General features: G+C 37.4%; 4 protein-coding genes across 19 annotated transcripts; 2 read left to right on the forward strand and 2 right to left on the reverse strand.

Moving 5' to 3' along the window:
* Positions 1–4: 4 nt before the first annotated feature.
* Positions 5–9,457, reverse strand: LOC104751623 (histone-lysine N-methyltransferase ASHH2). Of its 2 annotated transcripts, none has more exons than XM_010473613.2 (18): positions 9,140–9,457; positions 6,304–8,742; positions 5,973–6,177; positions 5,193–5,365; positions 4,995–5,074; positions 4,766–4,897; positions 4,564–4,680; positions 4,379–4,471; positions 3,720–3,797; positions 3,493–3,549; positions 2,699–3,422; positions 2,563–2,618; positions 2,233–2,309; positions 2,057–2,139; positions 1,874–1,953; positions 1,643–1,722; positions 1,318–1,363; positions 5–1,172 (listed from the first exon to the last, which is right to left on the reverse strand). In XM_010473613.2, exons 2-18 carry the CDS (start codon positions 8,729–8,731, stop codon positions 294–296), a joined length of 5,388 nt encoding a protein of 1,795 aa, XP_010471915.2. In that variant the 5' UTR covers positions 8,732–8,742; positions 9,140–9,457; the 3' UTR covers positions 5–293. The 2 variants fall into 2 exon arrangements, with proteins under 2 accessions (XP_010471915.2, XP_010471914.2); XM_010473612.2 differs by having other exon boundaries at positions 4,995–5,083.
* Positions 9,458–12,376: 2,919 nt separating this feature from the next.
* Positions 12,377–17,328, forward strand: LOC104751626 (ubinuclein-2). 11 transcript variants are annotated; one of them, XM_010473617.3, is made up of 15 exons: positions 12,457–13,021; positions 13,392–13,478; positions 13,618–13,710; positions 13,800–13,876; positions 14,136–14,259; positions 14,350–14,640; positions 15,038–15,119; positions 15,202–15,314; positions 15,404–15,490; positions 15,684–15,809; positions 16,062–16,196; positions 16,300–16,347; positions 16,483–16,593; positions 16,751–17,120; positions 17,199–17,328. In XM_010473617.3, the coding sequence occupies exons 1-14, from the start codon at positions 12,779–12,781 to the stop codon at positions 17,069–17,071; spliced, it is 1,938 nt and encodes a 645-aa protein (XP_010471919.1). In that variant the 5' UTR covers positions 12,457–12,778; the 3' UTR covers positions 17,072–17,120; positions 17,199–17,328. The 11 variants fall into 11 exon arrangements, 8 of the variants coding, with proteins under 8 accessions (XP_010471918.1, XP_010471919.1, XP_087347079.1 ...); XM_087490953.1 differs by having other exon boundaries at positions 17,203–17,328; XM_087490954.1 differs by having other exon boundaries at positions 12,541–13,021; positions 13,395–13,478.
* Positions 17,329–17,463: 135 nt separating this feature from the next.
* Positions 17,464–24,290, forward strand: LOC104751627 (uncharacterized). Of its 5 annotated transcripts, none has more exons than XM_010473620.3 (17): positions 17,464–18,023; positions 18,125–18,167; positions 18,271–18,392; positions 18,552–18,659; positions 19,353–19,497; positions 19,571–19,662; positions 19,890–19,983; positions 20,093–20,564; positions 20,729–20,871; positions 20,994–21,301; positions 21,406–21,573; positions 21,735–22,025; positions 22,120–22,872; positions 22,953–22,994; positions 23,093–23,166; positions 23,565–23,655; positions 23,968–24,290. In XM_010473620.3, exons 1-17 carry the CDS (start codon positions 17,844–17,846, stop codon positions 24,043–24,045), a joined length of 3,204 nt encoding a protein of 1,067 aa, XP_010471922.1. In that variant the 5' UTR covers positions 17,464–17,843; the 3' UTR covers positions 24,046–24,290. The 5 variants fall into 5 exon arrangements, 3 of the variants coding, with proteins under 3 accessions (XP_010471922.1, XP_087347077.1, XP_087347078.1); XR_015584161.1 differs by having other exon boundaries at positions 17,527–18,023; positions 21,701–22,025; XR_015584162.1 differs by having other exon boundaries at positions 17,527–18,023; positions 21,701–22,025; positions 22,120–22,863.
* A 242-nt stretch (positions 24,291–24,532) lies between these two features.
* On the reverse strand, positions 24,533–26,169 carry LOC104751628 (1-aminocyclopropane-1-carboxylate oxidase 5). The gene is made up of 4 exons (XM_010473623.2): positions 25,923–26,169; positions 25,599–25,831; positions 25,136–25,501; positions 24,533–24,964 (listed from the first exon to the last, which is right to left on the reverse strand). Exons 1-4 carry the CDS (start codon positions 26,022–26,024, stop codon positions 24,736–24,738), a joined length of 930 nt encoding a protein of 309 aa, XP_010471925.1. The 5' UTR covers positions 26,025–26,169; the 3' UTR covers positions 24,533–24,735.
* Positions 26,170–27,303: the final 1,134 nt, after the last annotated feature.

Genomic DNA, 27,303 nt, shown 5'->3' on the forward strand with positions numbered 1-27,303 from the left:
GATCTCAATGTAACTTAAAACTTCTTTGGAGTAAAAGAATGCGATTTGCTATTACAATGAAATGTGACCTTTTAATTATAGTAGAATGTTTTTGCTTTTGATCATAAACAAAAGAATTTAGAATATACTGAAAAAGGAGTTGAAAAGGAAAGAAAAGAAACGCACATAAGTCCCCTAAAAGGGGATCTTCCTATGAGCAAAACTAACCAATCAACCACTGTAATTCTCCTCAAGAGCTGCCTAGTCTCCATAACAACTTCATTGGCTGTGTACTTCTCTAAAGTTAAGAATACTTAATTGTTGAGCTTCTTCTCTACAGTTAAATTTCCAGGTATAGGGCTGTTTGCTGTTTTTTCCCACCCATTGTTCCGCATCCATGGGGGAATGTTCTGTTTCTGTTGCCGAAAATAACTTGTTCCTATATCGGATGAAAACTCTCTCTTCCGGTTTGGAGCGGGTGAGTCATTCACGGCAATACTTGAGGTGTTACAACAGGATTGGTTGGGTTCAGTTATAGCCGGTAAGATCTCAATGGAGCAAGTCGGGTTTCCCATGGAGGAGGAACAGACTGTTCCGTTTCTCTTGGCAAAAAACTCACCATGAGACACTGGCGGTAGAGGTGGAAATGGATAGAACGGCATGCCAGGAGCAACAGACCAGGTGGTCGGGTCCTCTTTGCCGGGTGAACCAAATTGATGAACAATGCTAAGTGGAATACCATAGGATACTGGTAACCGAGAAAGGAACTTTTGTTGCGGCTTCGCAGTAATTGCATCAGGCACATCCGTGCACGGTGATGTAAACCCGGGTGGAAGGTCATCTTGGACATCCTGATTTCCATTAGACGGTCTTTGTTCTTTGGTCATAGATGGCTGGTCCCATCTGCTTTTGCGCTTGCGTCCATTTGTCTCAGGGAGACTGGAATTAGGTTCTGAATATCCCTCAGATACAGATGCTGTTTCAGGAGTTGTAGCCATTGATGTTTTGACAGACGCAACTGGTTCTGCAGGTCTTGGGGACTGATGATTATATTTAGGCTCTTGTGATGCTCTGAACCTGCTGTTTATAGGTGACCTCATAGACTCGGATCTCTCCTCCCTGTTGATGGGCCAATGTTTTCTAAAAGGTTTAGGGATCCATCTGTCTCGGAATTTCCGTGCAATTTGATGAACCTGCAGCCATATACATGAAAATAATTGGAAATTAAAAGCTAAACCCCTAGATACTCATTTGATCAAGGTCGAAGCTTACTGATCATTTAAATAAAGCAAGAGTCCAAGAATACAGTTTCATAAGGGTAAATGAGACGTCCAGTACCTGTTTGTCCTCATGCTCAGTGAAAGATAGAATAGAATCCTTAAAGCTGCGTGTAGATAAACATTAAATGTCATATTGTGTCCTAAGAGAATCTGAAGAACTAAGGTGACATTATATAGCAAGGTTCGCTGAAGACAGATAAAACTATTTTTGGCATTCACATTGTCAAGTAGACCAAGTGACAGGTGAATTCTAGTAAGTTACGCACAGGGCGAATTTAGTATAAATCAATTTACTAGACAGCCAGATTTCACAATTCTACTAGTGACAGCATAATATAGTTTTCACTCGATCAAGGATAAGGCCATGATTAAACTTTACTAACCTTTCCATCTCTGCACACGGAGGCCTTCTGATTATATGCTCCAGTGCAAGGATTTCCCTTGTAGCAAGATACTCTAATACCTGAAAGTAAATTCAGTTATATTGATTTGTAAGCAAGCTAGACCATTTCAAGAAAGCATCGTTAGCCAACGTGATGAGAAGAAATTTTTTAAGATAACTAATGCCAAGTGTTTTCTGACCCATACATAATCAGAGGTTAAAAGGAATGTACCTTCAGAAGTTTCCGGAGTATAGGGGTCTTTTTAAAATCACTCCGGTATTGTTTCATGATATTATGTAACATTTGCAGACCTGGATGTGTTTGGGGGTTATTTCATCTTTACGAGATAAGGCTCATAAGATACAAAAGAAAACAGATAGACACATGGACCAAAGTAGAAGAAGACTGACGTACCATTCTTGTTGATTACATCCACTAAAACAGATTTTGACTTTGTCTTCAAAAGGGCATCAAGAATCATTGAAAGACCTCGATTGCTGCATTAAAGTTCACAAACACCAACAGGAATTCAGGTACAAAATGCAGAGTATAAATGGGAACAAAGATAAGCAGGTCAGATTCTTGAAAACCTTTGAATTCCTTCATTATTCGTGCCTCGGGAAGCGGCAGTGAGAAGCAGAAGTTTTAAGTAGCCTTTTGCTGAATCCTGTTCGTGTAAGATAAGAAAACCAACTAAGTATCCATTGTGCAGTTGCTTGATTGAGGAAAAGTATTACGAATATAGAGAAGTCAAGTGGAAAAGAATCATGTAAAAGTGCTCGGTCTTACAAACCAAAAACAAAAAAAACCGCAGAAGGAACAAAACATGATGTCTTAACCTTAAGCATAATATTGAAGGTTATAACTAATTGAAGTATAAAATCTTATAGACTTCAGAAGTAATGCTATATACAACTTACCCTCCGCTTGCTTATCCCTCCCGCAACATCTAGTAACTCGTTCAGTTTCCCCTCAACTGCAAAATTGGTGTTATTAGCGAAAATGACTGAATGATGATGGTATCTTAACAATTCATGTCTAGAAGTAGTACAATACATGTTTCAACACGTCCGCTGGGAGAAACTTCCTCTGATCCTTTAGATTTGATGGGCTGTTGTAGCAACTTACTCACTGGTATAACCTGTGCTTTGTTAACACCAGGAAGACTACCTCCTTTGTCTCGCTTACTCGACCCAGATGAACGAGAAGTTTTCATACGAGGACGGGGTCGTGGAAGTATCTTTTTATCTTCCCCCGATCCATGCTTTGTCATCTTATCAGCATTTGCACCATCCGAGGACAGCCTGCTAAGAGAATTGGACGTGGGAGATGTGCTTTTAGTCTTCTTATCAACATGAGCCTCCTGCCGGACAGAACTAGCAGGCGTGTCTGACCAAAGTTCCTTCAAAACTCCAATCGGCTGAAGAGGTGGAAGAATTTCTCGATCTGGAAGTGGTAAAGATACCGAGCTCTGTAATTCGGCATTATCAGGAGCATGGTCCTTGGAACCATTAACCATTTCAGAGTTCTGTGGCATTTGCTCGTCAACGTCATCAATGAAGGTCTTAGATGTTGCATCTAAGATTCCTTCCCCACTTTCATCTTCTTCAAGGATCACAAGTTCAGGATACTCTTCATCTGAATCACTTTGAATAATTACATCACCGTTCAGGGGATCCCCCCCAATATACCCTCGGCAATGTGATGATCCGCAATAGCACTTTTTGGCAGCAGCACCAAAAACCCTCACATAGTTGTAGTCAAATGTCAACTCTTGACCCTGGCAACGAACCAGCAGATTAAAAACTACTGAAACGAACTCGCAAAATTGCAAGTGTGGGAAAGCCTACCTTCTTAAGGTCTTGCATGGAGAATATTCCAACGCAAATTTCACCATTCACCATCCACTGCAACAACATTTAAGAAGTACCAAATGAAACCCATACACATGAGAAAACAGAAAAGATGAAATACCTTTATTAAAATAATAAACAAGCAGAAAGAAAGATCCCAACTCATCACTGGATTTATAATCAGACCACAAGACAAGCTATCGCACAGAACACTTAGTAGTCACCTTTTCAGTACGACAGTTTGGTTCACAGCTATGGTTAATGAAACGCCCTAAATTTCCCTTGGCACCAGCATCTATTACCTGCATTAACAAAAAAACTTAAGAAGTTATTGCAAGGTGCAACATAGAGCATAGCTTCAAAAGGAATACAGTAATTTAAACCCAGTGCAGATGATATGCTAAGGAATGCAATTATTCCAAACACAACCAACAAAAGTAACCTAGGCTTTAGTACTAAATTAGCAGGAGCATCTAATCTGTTACCTTTAGAGCTTAAGTAGAGATGGCGAAAATGATCTAGATACAGACGAGTGTCAGATGAACGAAGACACAAAGAGAAGACGATTAGTCTATTCATCTTAGTCTTGTAAAGGAATTTTTTTTTTTTTTGCCACACGTGGATCACATAACATAATAGTAACTAACCAGAGGTATAAGCAAATTGCTTAAGCAGAAAAGCGTAACAAAGATGGAACTTCACTTCTCTAAATATGCTACCTAAATCAGAAACGAGTCACATTCTGGCAACCATATATCAATTTTAGTGTCCATCACACATTTTAATTCAACAACTCCACATAGATTTAAACAGCAAATCACAAACAATTTCGATCAAAGATGAAGCAAAGAAGCAGCTGAGTCATTGAAAGGGAAGATGTTACCTCATTCCCATTCAGTGTCATGAAATAGAAATGTTTCTGACCCTTGCAAGCATATTCCTTTTGGCGAGACTCGTAGGATTGGATATCAAGCACCTATTATGTATAACCCACAGTATATATAAGGGTCAAAAGCCCATCTCAAACAGATAACATCCTCCAAGAGTTTAAAATCATCACAGACATACCTCTCCAACATACTCAATAAGGAATTGTCCCTCTCGTACATCTTCGAGCAATCTCAGGCCATAACCCTTCTTACCCGATTGGAATCTCTCAAACTTAACATACTTCCGTTTTTGAAACTGCAGAAATATGCGCCAAAATTTTTTGAGGGTGATATAACTGACTGTAAATGTAACCCTTTCGCTTGCAAACAAGATATTATACCTGCTGATTTGAACACAATTCGCCAGCCGGGCACGTACTGGGAAGACATTCAATGTTAAGCATTCTATTGAGGCATTCTTCTCCACAACCCAACCTACCATCAGGTGGTGGTTTGCAATGACAAACCATTACCTGTCCAAAAAAAATGAAAAACGATAAGCAACACAAGCACAATTAACCTTAAGGCATTACTAAACATAAGAAATGGACAAAATACAAGGAAATTAACCTCGTCAATTGTTTGAGATTTACGATTGCGATGAAGAAACTGGTTAGTTTTTATAGCCTTGAAGCACGCCTTTTGTTTACCTGCAAGAATTACGGGCATGAAAACAGGATAAAAAAAATAGATGAAAAACCATATGATATTTTCAAACATTCTAGCCAAGGGTACTCTCAAGGTTCCCCCATATTGAATTATAAGCACCTGTCAAACGCTTGCTCTTCTGTTCCTTTTCTTTCCCTCTTTTAGCCAAATCACAATCATATGCATCTGCTTCCTCCTGTCCTATGCCCAACTCTTCATTAATATCTTCATTTGACATCTCTTGAGATTTTGAGCAATCAGCAAATTTTGTATCTGAGTTGTTCCTACAGATCCTATAAACAATAGAGAATCCATATTAGATACAGAGACAGACTACAAGATATGAATGACGTAGCAAATCTGGAAATGATACAAAACAGCTACAAGCACAAAGTCCAAATGTGAAGAACATCAGAAAGATGAAAAACTCCATCTGCTTATACGATTAACATTCAGTCACAAGTACCAGATGAATTCACTGTAAGAATTTTCAAAAAATGTTGAATAAATTATATAAGAAACTTATCAGAAAATAAGAAGTTCTAATAAACTCGTTTTTAACTTTTGATACGAGTGCGACGAATACAAAGTTAACACAACTTTGTACACCCCAACAAGATTAACGACAATATGTAACACACTGGAAATTGCTAAAAAAATCAACATAACATGTAACAAACAGAATAATCAACAAGAATGAAGTATTATCATCGTGAGGGGGCACAATGAAAAATTAACCAGAACAGTGTGTAGCAATACAAAGACATTGTCCAGTAAAATTGGCCACATTCATACCAAGTTATGATCACATGACAAAGTAAAAGAAAACACGTAATAACAAAAACATCTGATAATTGCATTAAAACAAGTACATATTCAATATAAAATAATATAACATACCATCTGGAGCTCTCGTCAATTGATCCTACAACAGAAGCAGGTATCCGTCGCCATTTATAGCAATCATCACATCGAACCCAGGCACTCTCTGAGGAAGAGCTATCCTCAATAGTACCGTCCACAACCAGTTCCCCAAGGTTCACATCTGATGATATGGTACCATTAATGGCACTGGTTTTCCCATTATCTGCATCTAGAAGGGCACCTATACATATATTCACAAAATGTGCCAGTTAAAGAAATGAAAAACATAGGGATGCTATTTAAATAAGCAAAAAACAATATACGATTGAGGATTTCTATACTTAGAGATAATCAAAAGAGTAAAAACCTGTTGTCTTGTGAGACTCTATCCCCCCTACTTCAAGATGATCACTATCATCCCTTTCATTACTGCTATTCATGGATTGACGTTGCTCTACTCCCTCATGAGATTCATTTTTTCTCCTGTCTTTAGCAGATTCAGAAAGCTTGGATTTCCCTTTCTTTGTTACTTTCCTTTTAGACTTAGCATCTTTACTCTTTTTAGCACTGAGAATTAGATGTGAATCATTTTCCAAAAGAGATTTTGAAGCAGACAATTTATCTTTTTTTTCTAATCCTCTGCTCTTTCCGACCACATCTTCTGGAGCGCTGTAAACACCATGATGCAAACCCCCTTTCTGTTCAATATTGACAATCGAATCAGGCACAGAGTTGATAACTTCGGAATCTGGTGAAGTTTCAGCATCTAGGGACCGCGTCCCAGTGGCCCTCTCGCACTCTTCAACCATTATACTAGTGGAAAGGTGTGGGTCATCATCTAAAACATCACCACCCGGCTTCCTACAAAACCCCCCATCGTCTTGTTTCTCATCCATCATAAAATCAGATGATTGCAGATATGGAACTTTCTCCACAAGGTTGTTTTTCTCTTCCAAGTCCTCTTTAGTTTCCCCAGTTTGCAGTTTATCCACAGCAAAATTTGTTGATCCTGGCAATTCTAGACCTGATCCTGCCTTAACAATACCATTAGCAGGAAAAGAGTTACCACTGACCTTAGAGACTGTAATGTTCATAGGATTTTGGCCACCACCAAATTTAACTTTCAAACGAAGGCAAGAGCCACTTGATGCTTGGATGATTTTGTTAGATCCTTCTACATATCCGTTATGAGAACTTCTATTATACTCTCCATTTTTAGGATTGCTCTGAGATTTCTGTGCATCATGATGCGGAGGTCCATCATAGGGAATATTATTGCTCTGTAAGAAGATTTCAGTGGTCCTGCTAGGCAATCCCCACTCAGATGAACGGCTTGTTTTTAAAAGAGAGCTCCTCTTCTGCTTTGAGCACTTAAAAACTGAATCAAGGTTTCCTGCTGATTGTTTCTTTCTAGAGGATTTTCTCGGATGGGGGGCACTCCTTTTTGTCTGCGCCTTTTTACAATGTTTACCATCTCGGGACTTCCTACGGGAAGAAGACAAGCCAATTTCACAAAAATTAGTCCCTGATGCAGAAGCAACTTCACCACCTATTCTGCCATTGCCATCCACTATTCTGAGTGGCTCAACTGCATTGTCAGGATTACAGACTTCGATGTCTCCATTTCCAAAGTTCGATGGAAAATTCCACATCAAAGAAGAGTCAGTAATATGGGAGTTGGCTTCAATACCTAAAGTATTTTCGTTTATGGGTGATATCTGACTGAAAATTTCAGCTCTCAGATCAGCAGCTATACCATTATTCATACTCAAAGCGGCCACAGCACTATCAATTGATGAATCCCCAACATGATCTTTTAGAATCTTTTCATTCTTCTCGGAAAGATCATTGTCAAGCTCATCCTGCTGTCCCAGCTTCAAATCTGGTTCGACTGTCTCTGTGTGTCCGATGTCATCAAGATCATATAAACATCGGCCACCGTCATTATTACTTAGCATGCCTGTAATAGCCAATGAAGGGGATACCACAATAGGCAGATTGCCTTCAATTTCACTTGAATCATTCAGATAATCTTCTGCAGGGCTACAGCCAAATACACCAGAGTCCATTATCGTATCTGGAAACGGACAACTCTGAAAGAATGACATATCATCAGAAGAACCAGAATCTTGATCACTCGATGGTTCATTTCTTCCTTCCTTATCTCCAGCATCAAAGGTAGAGGTAATACCATTACTGCCAACTTCATCAGGGTTTATGTGCTTTGCGGTTTCGAAAGACCCCATTTGTTCTGGTACATCATCATTCAATAAATTCGATTCATTCTCTATTCCATTGTCTCCTATAGGAAATATTGTGCCACCACACCCTTCATCTACTATCGCCTGAGGAGCTCCTTCCTCTTGCATACTCCCAGAAACAATGGATACAAGGGAAAATTTGGTGTCCTGACTCTCCTTTCCATCATCCGGCTTGTTGCAGTCTACCAGTAAATCAGCATCACAAAGGAATTGTTGAGATTGTTGAACCTCATCGGAAACCACTTCCTGCTTCTGAGTGTCTTCAGCGTCGCAACAAAAATCTAAACCATCATCAGAGTTCCCAGTATGTTCATTACAATTACTGTTTTCATCTCCCATTCTCTCGCTATCTATAAAGCACTTCCTTTGACCCTCCATAGTTGACTTTACAACCGACGCAACCTGAGGAGTCTCCAAACTAGTGACTGAATCTAAATTGTACCCAGAAGAACTCGGAGGAGACTTTAAACCCAGAGAATTAGCATTCAAATCGCCAGAAAGAGAGCCACTAATACCGTTCTCCTTACATTCCATCGTAATGCCACCTGTGTTTCAAAGCCATAGAATTAGCATTCTCAACAACAACAACAACAACAAAAAGAGGGTTTTTAATGAGAAATCCGTTGAAGTATACTAATTGGTAAATCAAACCATGCAATGATTCAAGTACCCTAAACAGATTCTCGATAAAACACATCCCCGTGATCCACAAATCAATCAGACAAAGGAAAAAAATAAAATAAAAAATGGAGAAGGTCAACCATAAGACCTAACTCAACACAATAGACACCTCAATCATCAACATTGATGATGACAACTAGAAAAAAAAAAAAAAACCTCCGATCTCTTCTGATTTAAACACGCCGCAACGCAAGGAAAAGTAAATTAAAAAAAAAAAATCGTCACCAAAAAATTAGAAAAAAAAAAAAACGAAACCCTAACCTCATGAATCAGAAGCGATTAAGCGAATGCCAACGAACATATAAGCTCTGGGGGAAACACGAGAGAGAGACGGATAAAAACCCTAGAGAGGCGGAGAGGATTACGATGGCAGCAGATTTAAGAGAGAGAGAAGAAGAAGAAGGAATCGGAAGTAGGCAAAGAAGCGACAACGCGAGGCGGTCAGTTTTTTAGATACCGATTTTTTTTTTTTTTCTTTTTCTCTTTTTCAGTAAAATAAAAGAAAAAAAATGTATGATGTAATCCTCCTCAAACGTTGCTACTTGCTATTCCCAATTTATATAAATTTATGTTGTTGTCAATTTGTTGTAGGCTTTGGACTCAGGGGTCTTTTCGTTATTCAGTCTCAATGATTACAATTAAATTTTAATTGACGACCAAAGAAAATATTAATTTGTTGACAAAATAAAACTTTAGGTTATAATCTTAATTTTGGGTAAAGTCATAGGTTTTTTTTTCATTCTTTAACCCCAACATCTGTTATAAAATAAAAGTTGGAAGAACTTTTCATAGAGAAAAAATTCACACCAGCTTTCTACCAAAAAAAAAAAAAAAAAATTCACACCAGCTTTACTAAAAATGCATTGCCAATTTATTTCCAGGATTATTCAGATCTATGGGATAGTCCCGTGTTCGTTCATTCAAAATGGTCCCAAAAGGTGGTCCATAAAAGACCAAAAGTAACAAAACTGTAAGATATTTTAATTTTATTTGGTTGTTTATTTTATTTATTAGCTTCTTTGCTTTATATGATTTCTTGATTAGTCGTTCCTTCCTATTATGATTCTCCCCACTCTTCCATAATATCCTTTATCATTATAAATAAATAAATAAAGTAGTATAACTCAATTTTATTCAACTTATTATTTTCAATTTATTTAGTCTTAAACCACTATTTGCACCCTATATATATCTTCGCCACTACATATAATAAGCTGAAAAAGCAAAAGATATAAAGAAGGTTCATACACGAAACAGATTCTCTCGCTATTGTTGTCCACCTCATCAAGTACTTCATCTTCATCCACATCGCATTGTTGTCCGCGCCGTCCATATATTGTGATGGAACTTAGAGATTTGGAGGCTAAAAGCCTAAATTAAAGGGCAAAGACAACGTCGACTATGTAAAGAAGCGAGAAACGGTCAAGTGTTGTAAGTTTGTAGAGTCCCTGCTCTGTCAATTAAAATATTATGGGTATACGTACATTTGTATAGAGGTGATATCATAATATCGGGGAAAATCGAGAGATATATCGCAAAAGACAAATCATATGGTGTCATCTAGCTAAACATGATGCATATATGATATATCATCTGTTTTATTTGCCTCTTAGTTTTGATAATATGGAAACATAGGGAATGTCTTTAACAAAAAAAAAAAAAAAAAAACATAGGGAATGTTTTGCTTTATGACTGTAAGCTATGGATCATTCCTTAATATGGTAAAAAAAGAGACTATGGAGTTGAGAAAAATATCGATCCGTGAGATGCGAGAAACATAATTAACCAACTAAGTTCGTACGTAGGCTACCTTTACAACATAATTATAATCATCTTCCATTCACTTCTCTCGTTTCAATATCGTTGTCTTTTAATGCGTCATATTTGATGAACACTTACCAATTCCACGGCCGAACCAACTAGGCATGCATGTTATTTTTTCCCAAACAGCAGCTAGCATACTCACTTCCACAGATCCAAATTACAATCAATGTATTTATAGAAAGGTGCTTCATGAACTACTGTATCTCAGGATCTGGTATATATGATGGATAATTCGGCAATTCTAATGTCATTTGATTCATTATTAACCACATAAAGAAAATCACAATACGTATATGTTTTCTTATATATATATAGCTATTCATCATTTGATTCATTATTAACTACATAAAGAAAATCACAATACATCGGTTTGTCAAAAAAAAAAAAAAAAAAATCACAATACATCGAGTTTGTGTTTGTTTTTTTTTGTTTTCTGAATAAATTAGTGGGAGACATGTGTTCCCCCCTCCCCTACCGAAAAAACAGAAGCTATACGTATTATATTCTCTTTGATGTGTTATTTGATTTAATAAAGTGTTTAGTTGCTTTGTTGTTCTCGAAGATTTTGCAATAAAATGCGCATGACTCAATAATTCGCATCAATTTAGAACTATAAACTTCTCTAGCTTGTTTATTGTATAAAAAGCCTAAACATTGGTTGTATTGGTTATGCGATCATCTTTCCAAGATGCATGGCTTATTATTGTATGGGGCTTATAAGGATAATGTTGGACGCTATGAGGATCGTAACACGACAGTATTTGACATCTCTTAAAAATAAAATTTTCTATTAGCTTTTTTGTATAATGATAATTTTTTCTATTAGCTTCTCTTTTGTACAATCCGAATGTTGTGTTTTTTTACAGACTGTTCGGACTTAATGAAAATGGTATCTTGCCTTCCGAATAACCAACTTTCAAGCCTTATTTTGAAAAAAATTAGTTTGATAAGGAGGAGTTTATCTCTTTTACATTAGTGTTAATTCTCTGTACTCAGGTAACGCGGACAAGTATGACGTGTTCGTTCCTAATCGTGTTTGGTAAACAATGTTCCTTTAGACTTACTTGTATGAGCCAATGAGTTGTTGTTGTCAAAAAAAAAAAAAAAGTTGATGATTTCCTATATAGACTATAGAGAAAGGTGATATATATGTATCATAGAGTAATTAACCGAAGAGAAGAAAATATGAATATGTGATAAATATACATTACAATGTATATTTATACATCTATAAGGAAGATATGAATACCTTAGCAAATTCGAATGATATTAGTGTGTTTTTAGATATTTTGGTGAGTACAGGTAAATTGGAAATTTTCCTTCTTTTTTTTTTTCTGGTCAAACAGCTTTCCCCTTTACATATATAATCCACTATAATTAAATAAATTCAAATTGATATCTTGATTATAGTAAATTACTACTATAAATCTTCCTTTACATATGAAAACTCCTTGTACTTAGATGTTTCATATTAATCCAAAATAAAGTTGACCAACAACAAATAATAATGATACTTGGCATTTCCGTAATTAATTTAATCTTTTATTAATGTAAAATAAAAACTTAACTTCTATAAACCAAAAGATAAATATGAAAATCATTTTTGCCCAATAGATACACCTCTTAACCATTATTATTTTCATACTAATGCTTATTAATCACTTTTGAAAAAATGATACATTGTTTTCTAGTTTTGCTTTTTTAACAAAGTGACTTTTTTTTTTAACAAAGTGACTTCAAACATTCATATCTGCATATTGCATTTGACTAGAAAAGAAAAACAGATCCAATTTTCGAGAGGCAGAATAAATAAATAGTAATAATTAAAAAATCTGTTCACGAGAAAAAAAGAAAAAAGCTTACGAAGCGTCGTTTGCTGGGTATATCCCGCGCAATGTTCTAACAAAAAAAAAAAAATCATCTTCTCAGCTCCAAAATTCTCTCTCTCTGGGAGCCGTCTCCACAATTCATCATAATTCCCCCACTCCTTGATTATTTTTTTCACCAGAGTTCCTTCGTCTCCGATCCGGGTCTCTACAGAGTCCTAACTCTGACCCGACCCGACCCGATTCACTAATGGGGCAACCAAAGGTCTCTACCGATGACGGTTCAAATCCCGGCGAACCGTGTGATATCTCGTCTGAGGTATTGACTGCTGGTGATCGGAATTTACTTAAGGTTGAGCTTCGTCTTGAGGAGACGAATTACGTATCGTGGAAGAAGCTTATGTATGAGGCTACCAAGGAGAACGGCTTGTTTCCTTCGTCCCCCGACCCGTCTCTCAATGCTAACCCTAACTTCGAGTTTCCCCTTGCTCGGGTGAGTTTTTAGCTCTTACATGCATATATGTATACTCAGAATCTCTCTGCTCTTGTAATTTTCTTGACCCTTGTCTCGTGTATCCGGGAGCTGAATTGGGAAATTCTCCTTGACATTGGGTTTTGGAGCTAGGGTTGTGATTAAATTGTCTAGTCTTGGCGTGTAATTCGACTTGCTTTTAGATTTGCATAGTTGCAACCTCGTTAATTTCAATTGTGATTGATCCGAACCAGAGTCTTGAACAGCTATTTTCGTGGTTTGTGAAAAGCATGAATCTTAAGAGCGCATAAGCAAATTAGGGCTGCTTGCGGTTTTCTTGCATGCTATTTTTCATTTTGCTAATGATTTTATTGATAAAAATCAAATGTAGAAGGCACCAACAGATAATGAAGTGGCTGGCCAACCTCAAGCCTATCGTTTTAACACCGTTATACAGAAGATTGAGAGGCTCTACATGGTTCGTTCCACTTTTTATCATCTTTACAAGTTAGATGAATGTTTGATTGTTTACTCAGAATATTTTCATACCATGCGTTAGCACTGCTTTTCCCACAGGTTTCTAATTACCTTATACTTCTTAATAAAATGTATTTCAGGGTAGAGATAGTAGTGATGGGGAAGAGCTAGGTGGTGCCCCAGATGATGACGAGTATGACACTGAAGATTCATTTATCGATGACGCTGAATTGGTTAGTATAGATATCCTTCATATGGTTTTCTTATGTGATCTATGCGTATATTGATACCTGAAACATCATATCTTTGCATTCCATTGTAGGATGATTATTTTGAGGTTGATAATTCGCCAATTAAGCATGATGGATTTTTTATCAGTAGAGGAAAATTAGAACGGATGTAAGTTTCTTGTCCACTTTTTGGTGTATGTTGTCACATTACTTTTTGTCTGTTTTCATTTGGTGATAATGTTGTGAAAGTAGGCAATGGAAGCATAATTATTTGGAAATATTGGTATCACCTTTACTTTCCCTCTAATAAGGGTTTATGCAGTGTTTCCTGAGGGCAGAAATATTTTATTCAGGTTTCTCAGTTTCCCTATGAATAGGCTATATTCCATTTACTGATTTTTCTAAATTGTGATTCCTTTGTACAACAGTGAACCAACAACTTCAAACCAGAAACCAAAGAAAAGGCGAAGGAAAAAATCAGCAAAACCTTGCGGCGATGTTGTTGATGTATCCAGAAAACAAGCCAAGATGGCCAAGACGGCTGAGGGAAAGGTAGCACCCTTACTTGCAAATAACTTTTTGAATCTATTTTCTTTTAGAGTTCCAGACTAGACGATTGATTATATGAATGTGAATGTACAGGATCAATCAGCTGTTCCTGAGCCCTCTTTGAAGAACATTTCCAACGATTCAAAGACAGTGCCGGACTCAATTCCCCATACTGATGAAGCGAATCATCAGCCAAGGAACTCCACAAGTCCGAAGTCAAAGGCAGCTGAATCTTCTGCCCCCCTCCATCCAATTTGCAGCAGCAAAAATGCTCATCAAGAATCCAACTCCCTTCCAGGAAAATCTCGACCAAATGTTTCGGCAAAATCAACAGTAGTCTGTCAGCAAGAAAACAGTGGCATGCATGACCTGAACATTGCAACAGTAAGCAAAAAAATCTATTCCAATAAACTGTTAAGTACTTTCCATAAGTATATAAGTGTCCTCATTTTAGTTAGTCTGAAATTTGAAGTAAGCATGTATTTGGGGTCTTTCATCTTCTACATCTCCAAGAGTGATTTCTCTAATCTTTTAGACTGCAGAATCATCTTTAATTGTGGAAGTTTTAGCATTCAATCCAGAGAGTTCATGTATTAGTTGGCATTTATGAGTCATGCTGTTAGGCTGACACCCACTAAACGTTTGTTCTGTACTTCTGTTGCTCTAGTTTTCATCTCCACTCTGGGTTGATCTTCCTGGCTAATATTAGCTTCCATGCTTTTTTTTCTTGCATATTATACATCGATTTTCTCTTAATTCTGTAATAACTTTCTCTATTCAGAAAAAAAGTGGTTCAATTGTCAGACCTAAATCCTCGACTCTTGAGAAAGCCATCAGGGAATTGGAGAAGGTGGTCGCTGAATGTGAGTTTCAAATGTTCGATGTATTTACATGCATGCAAAGCTAAATACCATTTAGCAAATTATAATTTCCAATTTATTGCAGCAAGCCCTCCTGCTGCGACAGAGAATCAAGGCGCTGATATCTCATCCCAAGCAGTGAAGAGGAGATTGCCAATAGATGTAAAGTTGAAGCTTGCTAAAGTTGCTAGAATTGCGGTAATCAAACACTTCTGATGTGTGTGTGTGTGTATATTTCAATAATCTTCCAGAGGTGTTGAGAAGTGTGAATTTTTCTTTTCTTGAAGCAGGGGAGCCAAGGGAATGTATCAGGAGAGTTAATCAATCGTCTCATGAACATTGTTGGTCATCTAATACAGATTAGATCACTTAAGGTAATCATCTCTATATCTTCCATACTGAGACTTGTTATCGGAATGGAGTTGTGATTCTTACTGAGGCATTAGAGTAGTTAGATTTTTCAAGTTTCAGGTGAAAGCTCTTTCATTTCAGAAAAAGCTAACAAGATAAGCGTTTATTAGCGAAGGAGCGCAAGCTCTTACGGTTTAGTAATGATTATTGTTACAGAGGAACTTGAAACTCATGATTGAGTCGGGTGATAATGCAAATCGAGAAAAAGATACGAGATTTCAACAGATCAAGAATGAAGTTATCGAGATGCTAAAAACACGAATTCCACTAATGGAATCACAGGTTCTCTCTCTTATGCTCTAATAGTATCCCTGATCTGATTTTCAAAGGAACTTCGTATATGGTATTATGTGTAGATCTTTTGTTTTTCTCTATATTTTTTTGGATTTAAACATCCCATTTTCAATGATGCACGGAACTCAGAGTTCTCTCTGATAATGGTCCGCCGTGGGCTAAGCACTTATATCTCTCCTTTCATTGACACATTGAGACACATCTGATATTATTAATGCGCTAACATAAATTGTTTTACAGGCAAACAATCAAGAAGCTGGAACGTCAGATGATTTTCTGGATGTTGGCTCTGTTGGAAAGCCACCTTTGAAGAAGTTTGTCATGGATGCGGCGCTGGAGGGAAAATTGTGTGATCTATATGACAACTTTGTTGAGGTAACTAATATCTTTCATAATTTTACGTTAAAATGTTTTCCAACTTGTTAGCTGCAGAATCGAAATTTAAACACAGTTTCTGCTCTGGTTTTGGTAATACTAGGGATTGGATGAAGATTCGAGTTCTCAGATCAGAAAGCTTTATGCAAATGTAAGTTACTCGCCTTCCCTGACACTCGTGGTCTATTTGCTTTTCAAGTCCATTCAAAATTAGTAGACTAGACCTTGCCTAAAATTTATTATATCTTCCTGATTGATCTTCTTTTGGATTGATTTCTTCCTCCAGCTAGCTGAACTCTGGCCAAATAGTTTAATGGACAATCGTGAGATCAAGCGTGCCATTTGTCGGGAAAAGGAAAGGCGGAGAGCATTGAAAGGAAACCTCGGGAAAGAGATGGTAATTAACTATTTATCAGCTTTTTACGCCATAGCTTCTATTTGTTTCTAATTGCTAGCATATGGGTTTGAAAAATATCCATTTATCATCTCGACTATTTCTTATAATCGCACATTTCTCTCATTTTTCTCATTCCTCGCCTCCTAATTTATTGAAGGATCAAACGAAGACAACAAATGGGAAACATACACAACTGGTCCAAAAGTCAGAGGGTACTACTTATCCCGACAAGGCTTCAGGTGTTGGAGTTAAAGCTAGTGTTGATCTTAGTGAAACCACCACATCCTTAGTCCACAGTCAATCTGACAATTCAAAGCAGCAACACGAGAAACTAAAGGGAGCTTCGAGCAACCCTGCAGCAAATGGAAAGACTGTCAAAAGAAAGAAAAAAACAGGTAAAAAAGAATCTCACTTGCCTGCAGAGAAACATCTGGTTTTGGGCTTGAAGCAGCAGACACATCCCCAGGCCAAAGCATAGGCACAGGCACAGACACAAGCTCCTCCAGAAATGAACCTGCCAAGTTAAAGTACTCCGGCTTAGTTTTTGTTAAGGTTTTTTTGTTTGGGTCAAAGTCTGGCTCTAACGTTGCCTTTGTTCTTGGTAGGTAGGTTACTGTCGCTTCTAATTTTTGCGCCTAGTTATGATTATCTCCAGTCGTTTCTCACGTAGAAGACGGAGTCCTCTCTCCTCTGTACAACATAAAAGTTTTTAAGAGAAGCTCGGTTTTCTTTGCAGTTGATCGCAAAAATGAAGATATTTATATATTAATGACCAAAAATATATATATATATATATATTAATTGGCAAAATATTTTAAAACGCAAAATATTCTCTGTGTTGTTAAAATTGTAGTCAGACTCATTATTTTCGGGCTTTCTATGGTAAAATTTAATCTATTTAAATCCGTAAAATGCAAGATAATCGTTTTTACTAACCTGAAAATTTGTCGTCGGCCCAATTGGGAAACGAAAACTTCATAGAAAACATAATAAAGCCCTAAAGAGAAATTATTAAGCTCACTGAAAAATTCCCGCGTCCCCCGATTTGTGAGTTCCGCCTCAGTCCCAGTCAGTTTACCACACGTCCCGATTCACTCACCGGGCTTGTGGAATCTCGTGTCATGCTTCAAGGTTCGAGCATCCCACCTTCTTCCGCCGATTCTAGGGTTTCAATTTCCTCATAATAACCACCGTGATGCTCTGACAAAGTAGTCGACTAGTGCGCGCGGCGGTTAGGTTTCCCGGCGGCGATGAAGACGACGCAACTATTTAAAGGTTCCAACGTCTTTATGTCTCGGAATCTGGTTCCTCCTGAAGTCTTCGATACACTTCTCGATGCTTTCAAGCTCAACGGTGCCGAAATCTTCCTCTGCTGCGACCCCTCTCGGAGCGGTCCCTCCGATTTTCATGTCATCGCTTCTCCCGATCATGTGCGATTTTAATTTTTTCTATTCTTTCTTCTAAATTACTGCAATTGACTATGTTTCTGAAACAATTTGCCCTTATTGCCATTGTTTTGGGGGTTTTGCAGGAGAAATTCAAGGATCTTAAAGCCAAGGGTTGTAACTTGATTGGTGAGATGAGATTTATTTATGTTTCCTGTCACTTCAAAAATCAATTGGATCTGTGTTCGTGAATTTTCTCTAAATAAGAGCTTTATTTATTATTGCGCGGCAGGTCCGCAATGTGCCCTCTCCTGTGCAAAAGAGGGTAGACCGCTGCCACAAGGGGGATTCACTTGTTGCCTAGCGATGGATGGTCTGAAAGTTCTTGCTTCTGGTTTCCTGATGGATGAGAAGGTACTTCTCTTTTTACCTAGTGGAAATGTCTTTTCAAAATGTCAGAAGCATGTAGACTAAATAAACTGATTTCTGTTTTAGAGAATTGTTTTCAGTTGCTCTGAAGGACTCATCCCTCCTTAGTAAGTCCTAACTGGTTGATTGCAATTTTTTTTGAAGGTCAAGATCAGAGAGTTGGTTACTTCCATGGGGGGAGTGTTTCTTTCCAAATCTTCTTCTGATGTCAACTTCGTCATTGTCAAAAATGTCTTGGCTGCTAAGTACAAGGTCTATTGTTCAAAGATTGCCATCAATATTTTTTTTACCTTCTGAAGGTTCACATCTGTAGATTATAACTAGCTTCTTTATTAACATATCAATGCTGCTGTTTTTCATCATGCATCTCAGAAGATTATTCGAATTATGTTAGATTAACTAAAAGTGTTTTACAGTTCATTTAACTTTACTCCAATTAGCCACTAGGGTATGTCGATAGAGACAAAGATGATTTTTTTCTCTGTTGACACTGGCTGTTGATCTTTCGCTTCGTGCATTTGAGTATTACATTTTTCCATCAGTGCATAGTGCCTACAATAGAAGAAGAGAGGCCTATTCGCGAAAGTAAAGATGTAAAATGCTCCTAATGAAAGCCTCTATATATACGTTGTTATCTTCCACTCTTCCTCCCTATTGATGAATTCTGCTTTGTTCATTGTCAGATAGTTTCTGGATGATGTAAATAATACTTTAGCTCTAGGGCAGGTTTATATCTGCTCTGTTCATTGTCAGATGGTTGCTGGATGATGTAAATAATTCTTTTCTGAAATTGTTTTGAGTCAGCCTCGTGCCTCCGAGGACTTATCTTTATATTTTATATCCTAGAGCAAAGTAAACTGATGAGATTCTTGAGGAAGCTGTTCAAAACCAGTTATGCCTATTTCATTGTTTCAGCTAAATATATTTTATTATTTTAACTTGCAGTGGGCTCTGAATACTCAGAAGAAGCCAGTTGTTACACTGAATTGGTTACATCAGTGTTGGACCGAGCACCGTGTGGTTCCCCAGGAACCATATAAGGTTCCTCCTTTTTCTGGATTGACAATCTGTGTCACAAGAATTCCAGGAGGTTAGAGAACCGGTTTATTAAATATATTTGAATCAGGTTCTTTGTTGATAGTTAATCAGTGACTTATTATCAGATGAGCGTAAGGGAATGGAGAAGGTTATTTCAGAATATGGAGGGAGCTACTCTGGTGAGCTAACAAGGAGTTGTACACATCTGATCGCTGATATATCCTTTGATTTTTTTTTTTAATAATCTGCTAATCCTAGGTCATACAATGATTTTCGGGCGCATTCAGTTGTGCTGTTAAAATTAGCAGTCAGGGCTTAAGTTACAAGATATGTGACTATAACCATTACGCAGTTGATATGTAGATAATCGGGTTCCTGATCACTAAAGTTTGAAATCTCGTTGTTTGGACTTTAATGAAAATTGATTCCTTGACACTGCCATACGCTGCTGAAGGTGACAAATACAAAGTTGCTCGAAAATGGGGTCACATTCAAATTGTCACACGGAAATGGTTTCAGCAGTCCATCGATAGAAAAGGTGATGTTTGGTGCTTCTGCGTTTTATACATTCTCGTACTGATCAGTATATTGGCTCTCTATTAGTTAACAGATTCATCAATACTGATATGTCACCTTGATATGCGCAGTCTGTCTCAGTGAGGAGTCATATCCTGTTCTTAGTTCCATACCCTTGGCACGAGGGTTGCGTGATATAGGAATCCATCATAATGTTCAAGAAAAGTTTCCTTTGCCCACAGCTGTGTCTGTGTCTGTGGCAGATTCATATGCTTCTTGTGCTCAGTCTAGAGACTCAGATATAGAAGCTTCTGCCTCACAAAATATTTTTTCCACTTCCATGAACCCCAGTACCGATGTTAAAGAACCAAGTGAAGGCCCACATACAAGGCCGCAAGAGCAAGATATTGATGGTTGTACTGCCAGAGATTCAGAATCGGAAGACAATGACCTGTACTTATCAGATTGTAAATTTTTTCTGCTTGGTTTTGAAGCTTCTGAAATGCGTAGACTTGTTAAGTTGGTCCGTAGAGGTGGTGGATCCTGGTATATGCTGCTTAACGAAAGAATGACTCATATTGTTGTTGGAACTCCTTCAGAGAGGTAACCGCAATCTTTGCACTGCCAGAGGGATTGTTTTTTTCCCTAATAGCTTTCTCCTTCTTTTTTTCTTTCTCTTGTAGCATTGATCCAGTACTATTGGGTGGGTCTCTCTAAGCATATTCTCTGTTTATTTTTTGATCTTTACACAATTTATTCATTTGCAGTGAGAAAAGAGAGGTGAGGAGTATTGCAGCTTCTGGTGTCGTTCAAGTAGTCACACCCAGTTGGCTTGAAGATTGTGATCGTGAGAAAAAAGAAATTCCAGTTCATAAAATATATATTGCTAACCACTTGATTCTTCCAAGAGGTCTGTTGTCGTCTCATTTAACCATTTTTATATTATCGCGGACACATGTCATCTATCCAAGATGCATTAAAACATATCAATGCGTTGTATTACAGTTCTCTAACTGACTTGTTTTTGCGCAGATTCTGCATACTTGACCAAGGGATCATTTGATTCATCTTCAAGGAGTATCAATGTTTCAAATGGGCCAGCAACTTCTCTGGGAAGTAAAGAAGCAGTGCAGGAATTTGCCAGGAAAGATGAGATTCATGCGGAAAGGAAAATAGTATCACCCAAGCAAAAAGAAACACTTATTTCCCCTGTAACTAGTAAAAGAAAAGAACAGCAGAGTAATCAATGTGAATTCAATGGTCAAAACGTGAATGAAACAATGTCATCTGTATTTAAGGGGAAGACATTTTGTTTCTCGCATTCTTTTCCTGAAGATCGGGTACGTGGTTATTCGAAGAATCAGGTTTCCTTGTCTTGCACTAGTTTCTTGTCTGAGAATACATCTTCGAGGTCTATTCATTGATGTGTTACAAAATTGTGCAGCGACCTGAAATCTTGGAATGGGTGAATCAAGGTGGAGGAGAAGTGGTGGTGAATGATCCTTTGATAAATAGCGCAGATTTTACTATTGAATCCCATGGTGGGTTCCGAAGTGCCTGGACTACCCAAATTAGCTATGTCTCAAGTCATTGGGTTCGATCTTGTTTAGAGGTATTATTCTTCTCAGCTATCATCTGTTATTACTGATTGTATCGTTTATTCTGGTGTACTCTGTGTCCAACTGCCATACCATCATTCATTTAAACCGTTTATATCCTTTTGATGCTTCATTTTTCAGGCTTATTGTCTAAGTTGTTATCTTGATGATGTAGGATGGTTGTTTACTTGCTGTTAGTAGTCATATCGTCTACTCACCTCTTCCATGCCAGACACCTTTGCCTGGATTCGAAAGATTTTGCATTTGTAGTTCCCAACATGACGACAAGGATATAAAACTCCTGTCAAATTTGTGTTATGTACTTGGAGCAAAATTTTTGAAAAAACTAACCAAGAAAGTGACTCACTTGCTATGCCACTATGCTAACGGACGTAAGTATGAGACAGCTTCCAAATGGGGAATAGTTTCCGTGACACCTGACTGGGTTTATGAATGTGTTAGACAGGTGGGACTCCAGGGCTTCTATATCTTTGAAATAGTTTTGTTGACATAAATCTTTAAATTTAACGGATAGTCCTTTTTATATTTCTGATGTGTAGAATCAAGTTGTTAGTCCAGACAACTTCCATCCAAAGGAATTGACAACTCAAGACAGAGAAGCAGGTTCTGGCGCAAGTCAATTTCATACACATTTTTTGCCAATGTCCTCGAGGGACAATGTGTCTCTACTTGTAAGCCACTCTGATGAGAGGGAATATATTCAAGATTTTTCTGGCAAAAACGGTAAAGGTGAAGTAAGTAACAGACTTGGAGAAGCTGGAAGGGAACAGACTTTTCCGTCTAAGAAGGCAAAACTTTTCAAAGATGGTCAAGAAAGTGATGTGTCTCTACTTGTAAGCCACTCTGAAGAGAGGGAATATATTCAAGATTTTTCTGGAAAAAACTGTAAAGGTGAAGTAAATAACAGACTTGGAGAAGCTGGAAGGGAACAGACTTTTCCGTCTAAGAAGGCAAAACTTTTCAAAGATGGTCAAGAAAGTCATGTGTCTCTACTTGTAAGCCAATCTGAAGAGAGGGAATATATTCAAGAATTTTCTGGCAAAAACGGTAAAGGTGAAGTAAATAACAGACTTGGAGAAGCTGGAAGGGAACAGACTTTTCCGTCTAAGAAGGCAAAACTTTTCAAAGATGGTCAAGAAAGGCATGTGTTTTCTGTGGGAGAGCCTCCAAGCAATTGTGATCGCCCTTCGAAGTCCGGAGAAGGCAATGTCTCTGGAAATGATACAGCAAGTAGTCGTGAAGATCCAGATGTGGCTGATACTATTGAGGATCTGGTGGAGCAGGCAAGTAAAGTGAGTACTATATACTTCTTTCTTCAATTTTTCAATCCAAGTAATCTTTTCCCAGTATTCACCTCTGGTCTTCTGTTTAGTTTCAAGATCAGAAGTCTCCTGGGAGGATTTCAGAAAAGACTGTATCCTTACAGTTTGTGTGTTCATTCAATCTTCTTGTCTTTTTTTTTCTCCGAGTCATCAATATTTGTCATTGTTTGACTCCTTGATGATAAAACAGCTTTTTTCAACTAGTGAACAATACAATACGGGAAATCACTCTGTCACTGGGCTGTCTAGACACTGGATAAACAGGTACTTACACTCATTAAATACAAATCCGCATTTTGCATATATTGTTTTTGGTTCTCAACCTCAAATGCTGTGAATCATAAAGAACTTGACGGACACAAGTTTGCTTGGGTCTAAATACGCATATCTTCATGAATCTCATAATCTCTTTCGTCTTGTTTGATTCCCCAATCTAAACTATCACTGTATTGTACTATAATAGTGTATCATGACTGTATTAAGGGAATGTATCCACCATAATGTTCTACGTAGGGAGTGTAAGCAGGTTAATGGTGTGCAATGATGACTGAGTGTAAGCAAATTAATGATGTGAAATGGATTTGAGAAAAGACTGTCTCAAATCTTAATGCTGCTCCTATATGAATTCATGTTTGCCTACCAAACTCTGATGTGTTTTCCAGGGTACATAAGAATGACGACATGGGCAGTCCTCCAGGAAAAGTAACTACAGGCACTTACGGAAACTTTAGTGAGACGCAGACAGAATCGCAGGTTAATATGTAACTCTTGCTCTTATTATAACTTTGAGATTCCATTATTGAAGCTTTCATGTTTTGTTAATAGTTGAGTCTCTGAATCTGAGTTTTGAATTTAAAACGAAATTGCACGAAAAACCTTTGTAAACCAGAGGTGTGTCCTTCTTTTCATGTGCAGTTCTATTTCAATTCAAAATCCTACTAGTTAAAATACCTTGTTAAATTATAAAAAAAGGAAAAAGAAATATCTTGTTATAAAATATCTCCTTGTTGTATCTTTATATCTGCATGCGTTTTTACAAGCCTAAAATTACAAGAAATGTTGCAGGTTGTTAGTTACGAGGAAGATCTTTCAGGAAGGCAGATGCTTATAGACAGAGTTAGAACACGAAGCAGCATAACGTAAAGAGACAAGGGGAGGTGCTCGTTGAGATAGAAACAGCAAACGTGTGTCAGCGTACTGATGAGAAGTACAGTGTAGTGTTGGAAAAACATCCATTAAAGAGAGAATAGCCACATCAAACAATATATGCAGATGACAGTTCTTTTTCTTTTCCTTTTTGATATAGTACAGTGTAATATTTCAAAAACATCCATTAAAGAGACAATAGCCACATCAAACAATATATATGCAGATCACAGTTCTTTTTCTTTTCGTTTTTCATAAAGTACAATGAGATCACCGATAGAGTATCTGTTGACGAATGTGAGGTAAATAATATTTGTTGCTTGTAACTTTTCTTATAATGGTATCCAGATCCAGGTTAGCAACTTACAGCACCTATATGATAAGGTTTGCAACTTACTAGATCTTCTTCATTTAAGAACAAAAAATATTCAAGGTTACTAATATGATGTTTTTCCTCTAATTTTAATCAACTGCAAGAGTCAAAGAAAGGCACACACACACACACTTATATTCATCAACTAAGAACATAAGTCACAACAAAGATTCATACATCACATGGAAAAACAAAAACAAAATACAAAACCAGGGGAAAAGATACCAAATTTTTCATCTATATAATTTGGCAAATACATAACGGGGTAAGATAAAACAGTGATAAATACTGTAAAAAATAAAAGAAGATTACAATCAGAGAGATTTTACAGCTAGAAAACGAGGCTCCTTAGGCATGAACTTCTGGTTTGCATAGACATCCATGTAATCTCCAAACACAAACTTTGGGTACTTGTTCTCACTTCCTTCCTCCGCCACCACAGCCGGCCCAATCGCGGCCTTGTACGACGGATTGTAGAAGGAAGCTATGGACCTTCGGTTTCCTTCCTCCCTTGCCAACACCCTGTGCCACGCGCTCTTGTACCTGCCATACCCATTATGGTTAAAACCTTAAACTCAAAATCTCAAAACATTTGTGTACGAGTGTTGTGGTTGTGTGTCACCACTCGGCTTCAAAATCAATTTATGCATGTGGTTGGAAAAAAAAGAATAGCCAAGAATATGGTTTTGGTTGGTAGAAGATTAAGAGAACTACCTCCCGTTGCTAAGAACTTCAATCTGATCACCAGTGTTGATAACAATGGCGTTAGGTAGAGGCTGAACATCGATCCACTCGCCGTCTTTCAAGACTTGAAGGCCGTCATATTCATCGTCTTGGAACAGCAAAACGACACCTCCTGCATCAGTATGAGCTCGGAGGCCATTGACGCGCTCCGGGTGAGGACAAGGTGGGTAATGGCTGACTTTGGTGCCAAAGAAAGCTGTCTCTTCTCCATCTTCCATTCCTTCGTTGAAAGCTTTCTTTATGTAACCTTTAGGCAAACCCAAATTCTCATCCATCACTTCCATCATTTTGCTTGCTAGCTTCCTCACTTCTTCTCTGTATTCTCCCATCGCCTCTCTGTTTTTTTTTTTTTTTTGAAAAAACATAAAAAGTTGAGATTTTTAAAAACGGGTTTGGAAGATTTTGAGTAGTTTAGAGAGAAGAAAGTGTTTACTTGAGGCCAGAAGTGTTGGATGGCCATTCGTTTTGGTTATGGTCCAAGAGGGTGAAGACATCTTCCCAGTCAACGTTTTCGAGTTTCTCGCCAGAAGTTTTCTGAACCAACTCGTTGAGCAACTTCACGGGACTTGAGGTCTTGAATGCTTCTTCTCTCTCTTTTTTGTAGCACTCTGCGCTCAGCGTCTTCACCTTGTTCAGAAGCTCCAATGGAATCCCATGGTTCATCAGCTATAAGCACACAAACACACAGAGATATAAGCACATAAAAACAGAGAGAAGAGAAAATAGAATGTTCTGTTTTTATTTTGAAGATCCGAACCTGAAAAAATCCCCATTCTTCGCAAGCTTTAGCGATTTCAGACAGTGTCTTTTCTCTCTCTTCGCCATTGAGCTTGGAGAAATCGATAACAGGAATCGCCATTTCAGATCCACAAAGAGAGAGAGAGAGAGAAAGAGAGGTGTGTTTAAGACAAAAGGCTCTGTTTTGGGTAAGTCAAATACGACTCTGTTTTTGTAATCAGATTTAGTTGTGAAGATTATGGAAAGCTTAGGCCTCCATTTATACTATTCTTAAAATTTCCCCTTTACTTGTAATAAAAAATGAAATTCAAAGAAAAACGTAACAATGAACAGTTGACTATTTAATTTAATTTACGTTATGTTTATTTTATTTTATTTTAATGTTAAGCATGCATAGCTACAATACAACCGTTGAATATTACAGTTTCATGATTTCATCATACTAAAAAAGATAATAATAACATGGGATGCACATCTTCTTGACTTTTAATGTATTAGAAAAAATAAGTTATTTTTCAAAAAAATAAGTTAAAGATTAAGGAATTAAAATATACATTTGCATAAATAATCCTTGGCATTAATGAACCGCACTGATCTCACCAGGCTTTGACTGTTCTCTTTCAAGTGCTATAATTACCGGTTTGACCCTTAATTATCAGTTTTAATAAAATAAACATAATTTGAACCGACTTCTCTGAAAGCAATGCATAGTTCAACCGATTATAAAAGTGTTGTATGCAGTATGCTACGAGTACGAGAGTTATGTGTGAATCCGCTATCAATTTTGTCAAGTGCTAATTAATCAAGTATTTAACGGTTAGGTCAAAAGGCATAGCTAATACTAGTATTTTGTTTTTTTGACTTAAAAAGTTACAAAAAGAAACAAGATTATTCCGAAGATAAAGTGGTACTATTAGATTAGGTCAAAAACCATAAATTAAAGTGGCTACTTACTCCTGTCTGAAATTGATCATACAGACTAATTATACCTCTTGATGACTTAAGATCATGAGATTATTCATATTTATGATTAACTTAGCATAAGAAGAAAGCGACAGAGATATGTTTTTATTTATTTTATTCAAGTTATTGCCTTTTTATAGCTAGCTTATGAGAGATATGAACGTGGAAAGTAATAATAGGTTAGCTAATTATATCCAAAATAATTAATAGGTTTTGTTTTCATGGTACGTGGACAAAATTAGGGGAACATGGAGCATTTTATATATAAGATAACTATGAGAAAAAATAAAAATTTATGAAATTGGAGGAAAGGTTATTAGTGGAAAATATTGTCTGTACAGCACAGCCATCTCTGCTGTACACATGAGCAGGTGATGCCTCTTTTTGTCCTTATCCATCTCAATGCCTTTGTCTGAATAATGAGCACAATAACATAG

Source organism: Camelina sativa, chromosome 16, assembly GCF_030686135.1.
Source record: "Camelina sativa cultivar CO46 ecotype springtype chromosome 16, ASM3068613v1".
Classification (NCBI taxonomy): Eukaryota; Viridiplantae; Streptophyta; class Magnoliopsida; order Brassicales; family Brassicaceae; genus Camelina; species Camelina sativa.

What these genes read in the sequence shown, in the direction of transcription:
- LOC104751627 (XM_010473620.3), top strand. Translation starts at nt 17,844, where the DNA reads ATGAAGACGACGCAACTATTTAAAGGTTCCAACGTCTTTATGTCTCGG. An exon ending in TGTCACAAGAATTCCAGGAG is followed by an intron (nt 19,498 to 19,570) that starts GTTAGAGAACCG and finishes ACTTATTATCAG; the next exon opens with ATGAGCGTAAGGGAATGGAG. An exon ending in GGAGGATTTCAGAAAAGACT is followed by an intron (nt 22,995 to 23,092) that starts GTATCCTTACAG and finishes ATGATAAAACAG; the next exon opens with CTTTTTTCAACTAGTGAACA.
- LOC104751628 (XM_010473623.2), bottom strand. Translation starts at nt 26,024, where the DNA reads ATGGCGATTCCTGTTATCGATTTCTCCAAGCTCAATGGCGAAGAGAGA. An exon ending in AAGAATGGGGATTTTTTCAG is followed by an intron (nt 25,832 to 25,922) that starts GTTCGGATCTTC and finishes GTGTGCTTATAG; the next exon opens with CTGATGAACCATGGGATTCC. An exon ending in TCCAACACTTCTGGCCTCAA is followed by an intron (nt 25,502 to 25,598) that starts GTAAACACTTTC and finishes AAAAAAAAACAG; the next exon opens with AGAGGCGATGGGAGAATACA.
- LOC104751623 (XM_010473612.2), bottom strand. Translation starts at nt 8,731, where the DNA reads ATGGAATGTAAGGAGAACGGTATTAGTGGCTCTCTTTCTGGCGATTTG. An exon ending in AATTGTGTTCAAATCAGCAG is followed by an intron (nt 4,681 to 4,765) that starts GTATAATATCTT and finishes ATATTTCTGCAG; the next exon opens with TTTCAAAAACGGAAGTATGT. An exon ending in TGACACTGAATGGGAATGAG is followed by an intron (nt 3,798 to 4,378) that starts GTAACATCTTCC and finishes TTGTTAATGCAG; the next exon opens with GTAATAGATGCTGGTGCCAA.
- LOC104751626 (XM_010473616.3), top strand. Translation starts at nt 12,779, where the DNA reads ATGGGGCAACCAAAGGTCTCTACCGATGACGGTTCAAATCCCGGCGAA. An exon ending in CCAAGACGGCTGAGGGAAAG is followed by an intron (nt 14,260 to 14,349) that starts GTAGCACCCTTA and finishes GTGAATGTACAG; the next exon opens with GATCAATCAGCTGTTCCTGA. An exon ending in GAAACCTCGGGAAAGAGATG is followed by an intron (nt 16,594 to 16,750) that starts GTAATTAACTAT and finishes AATTTATTGAAG; the next exon opens with GATCAAACGAAGACAACAAA.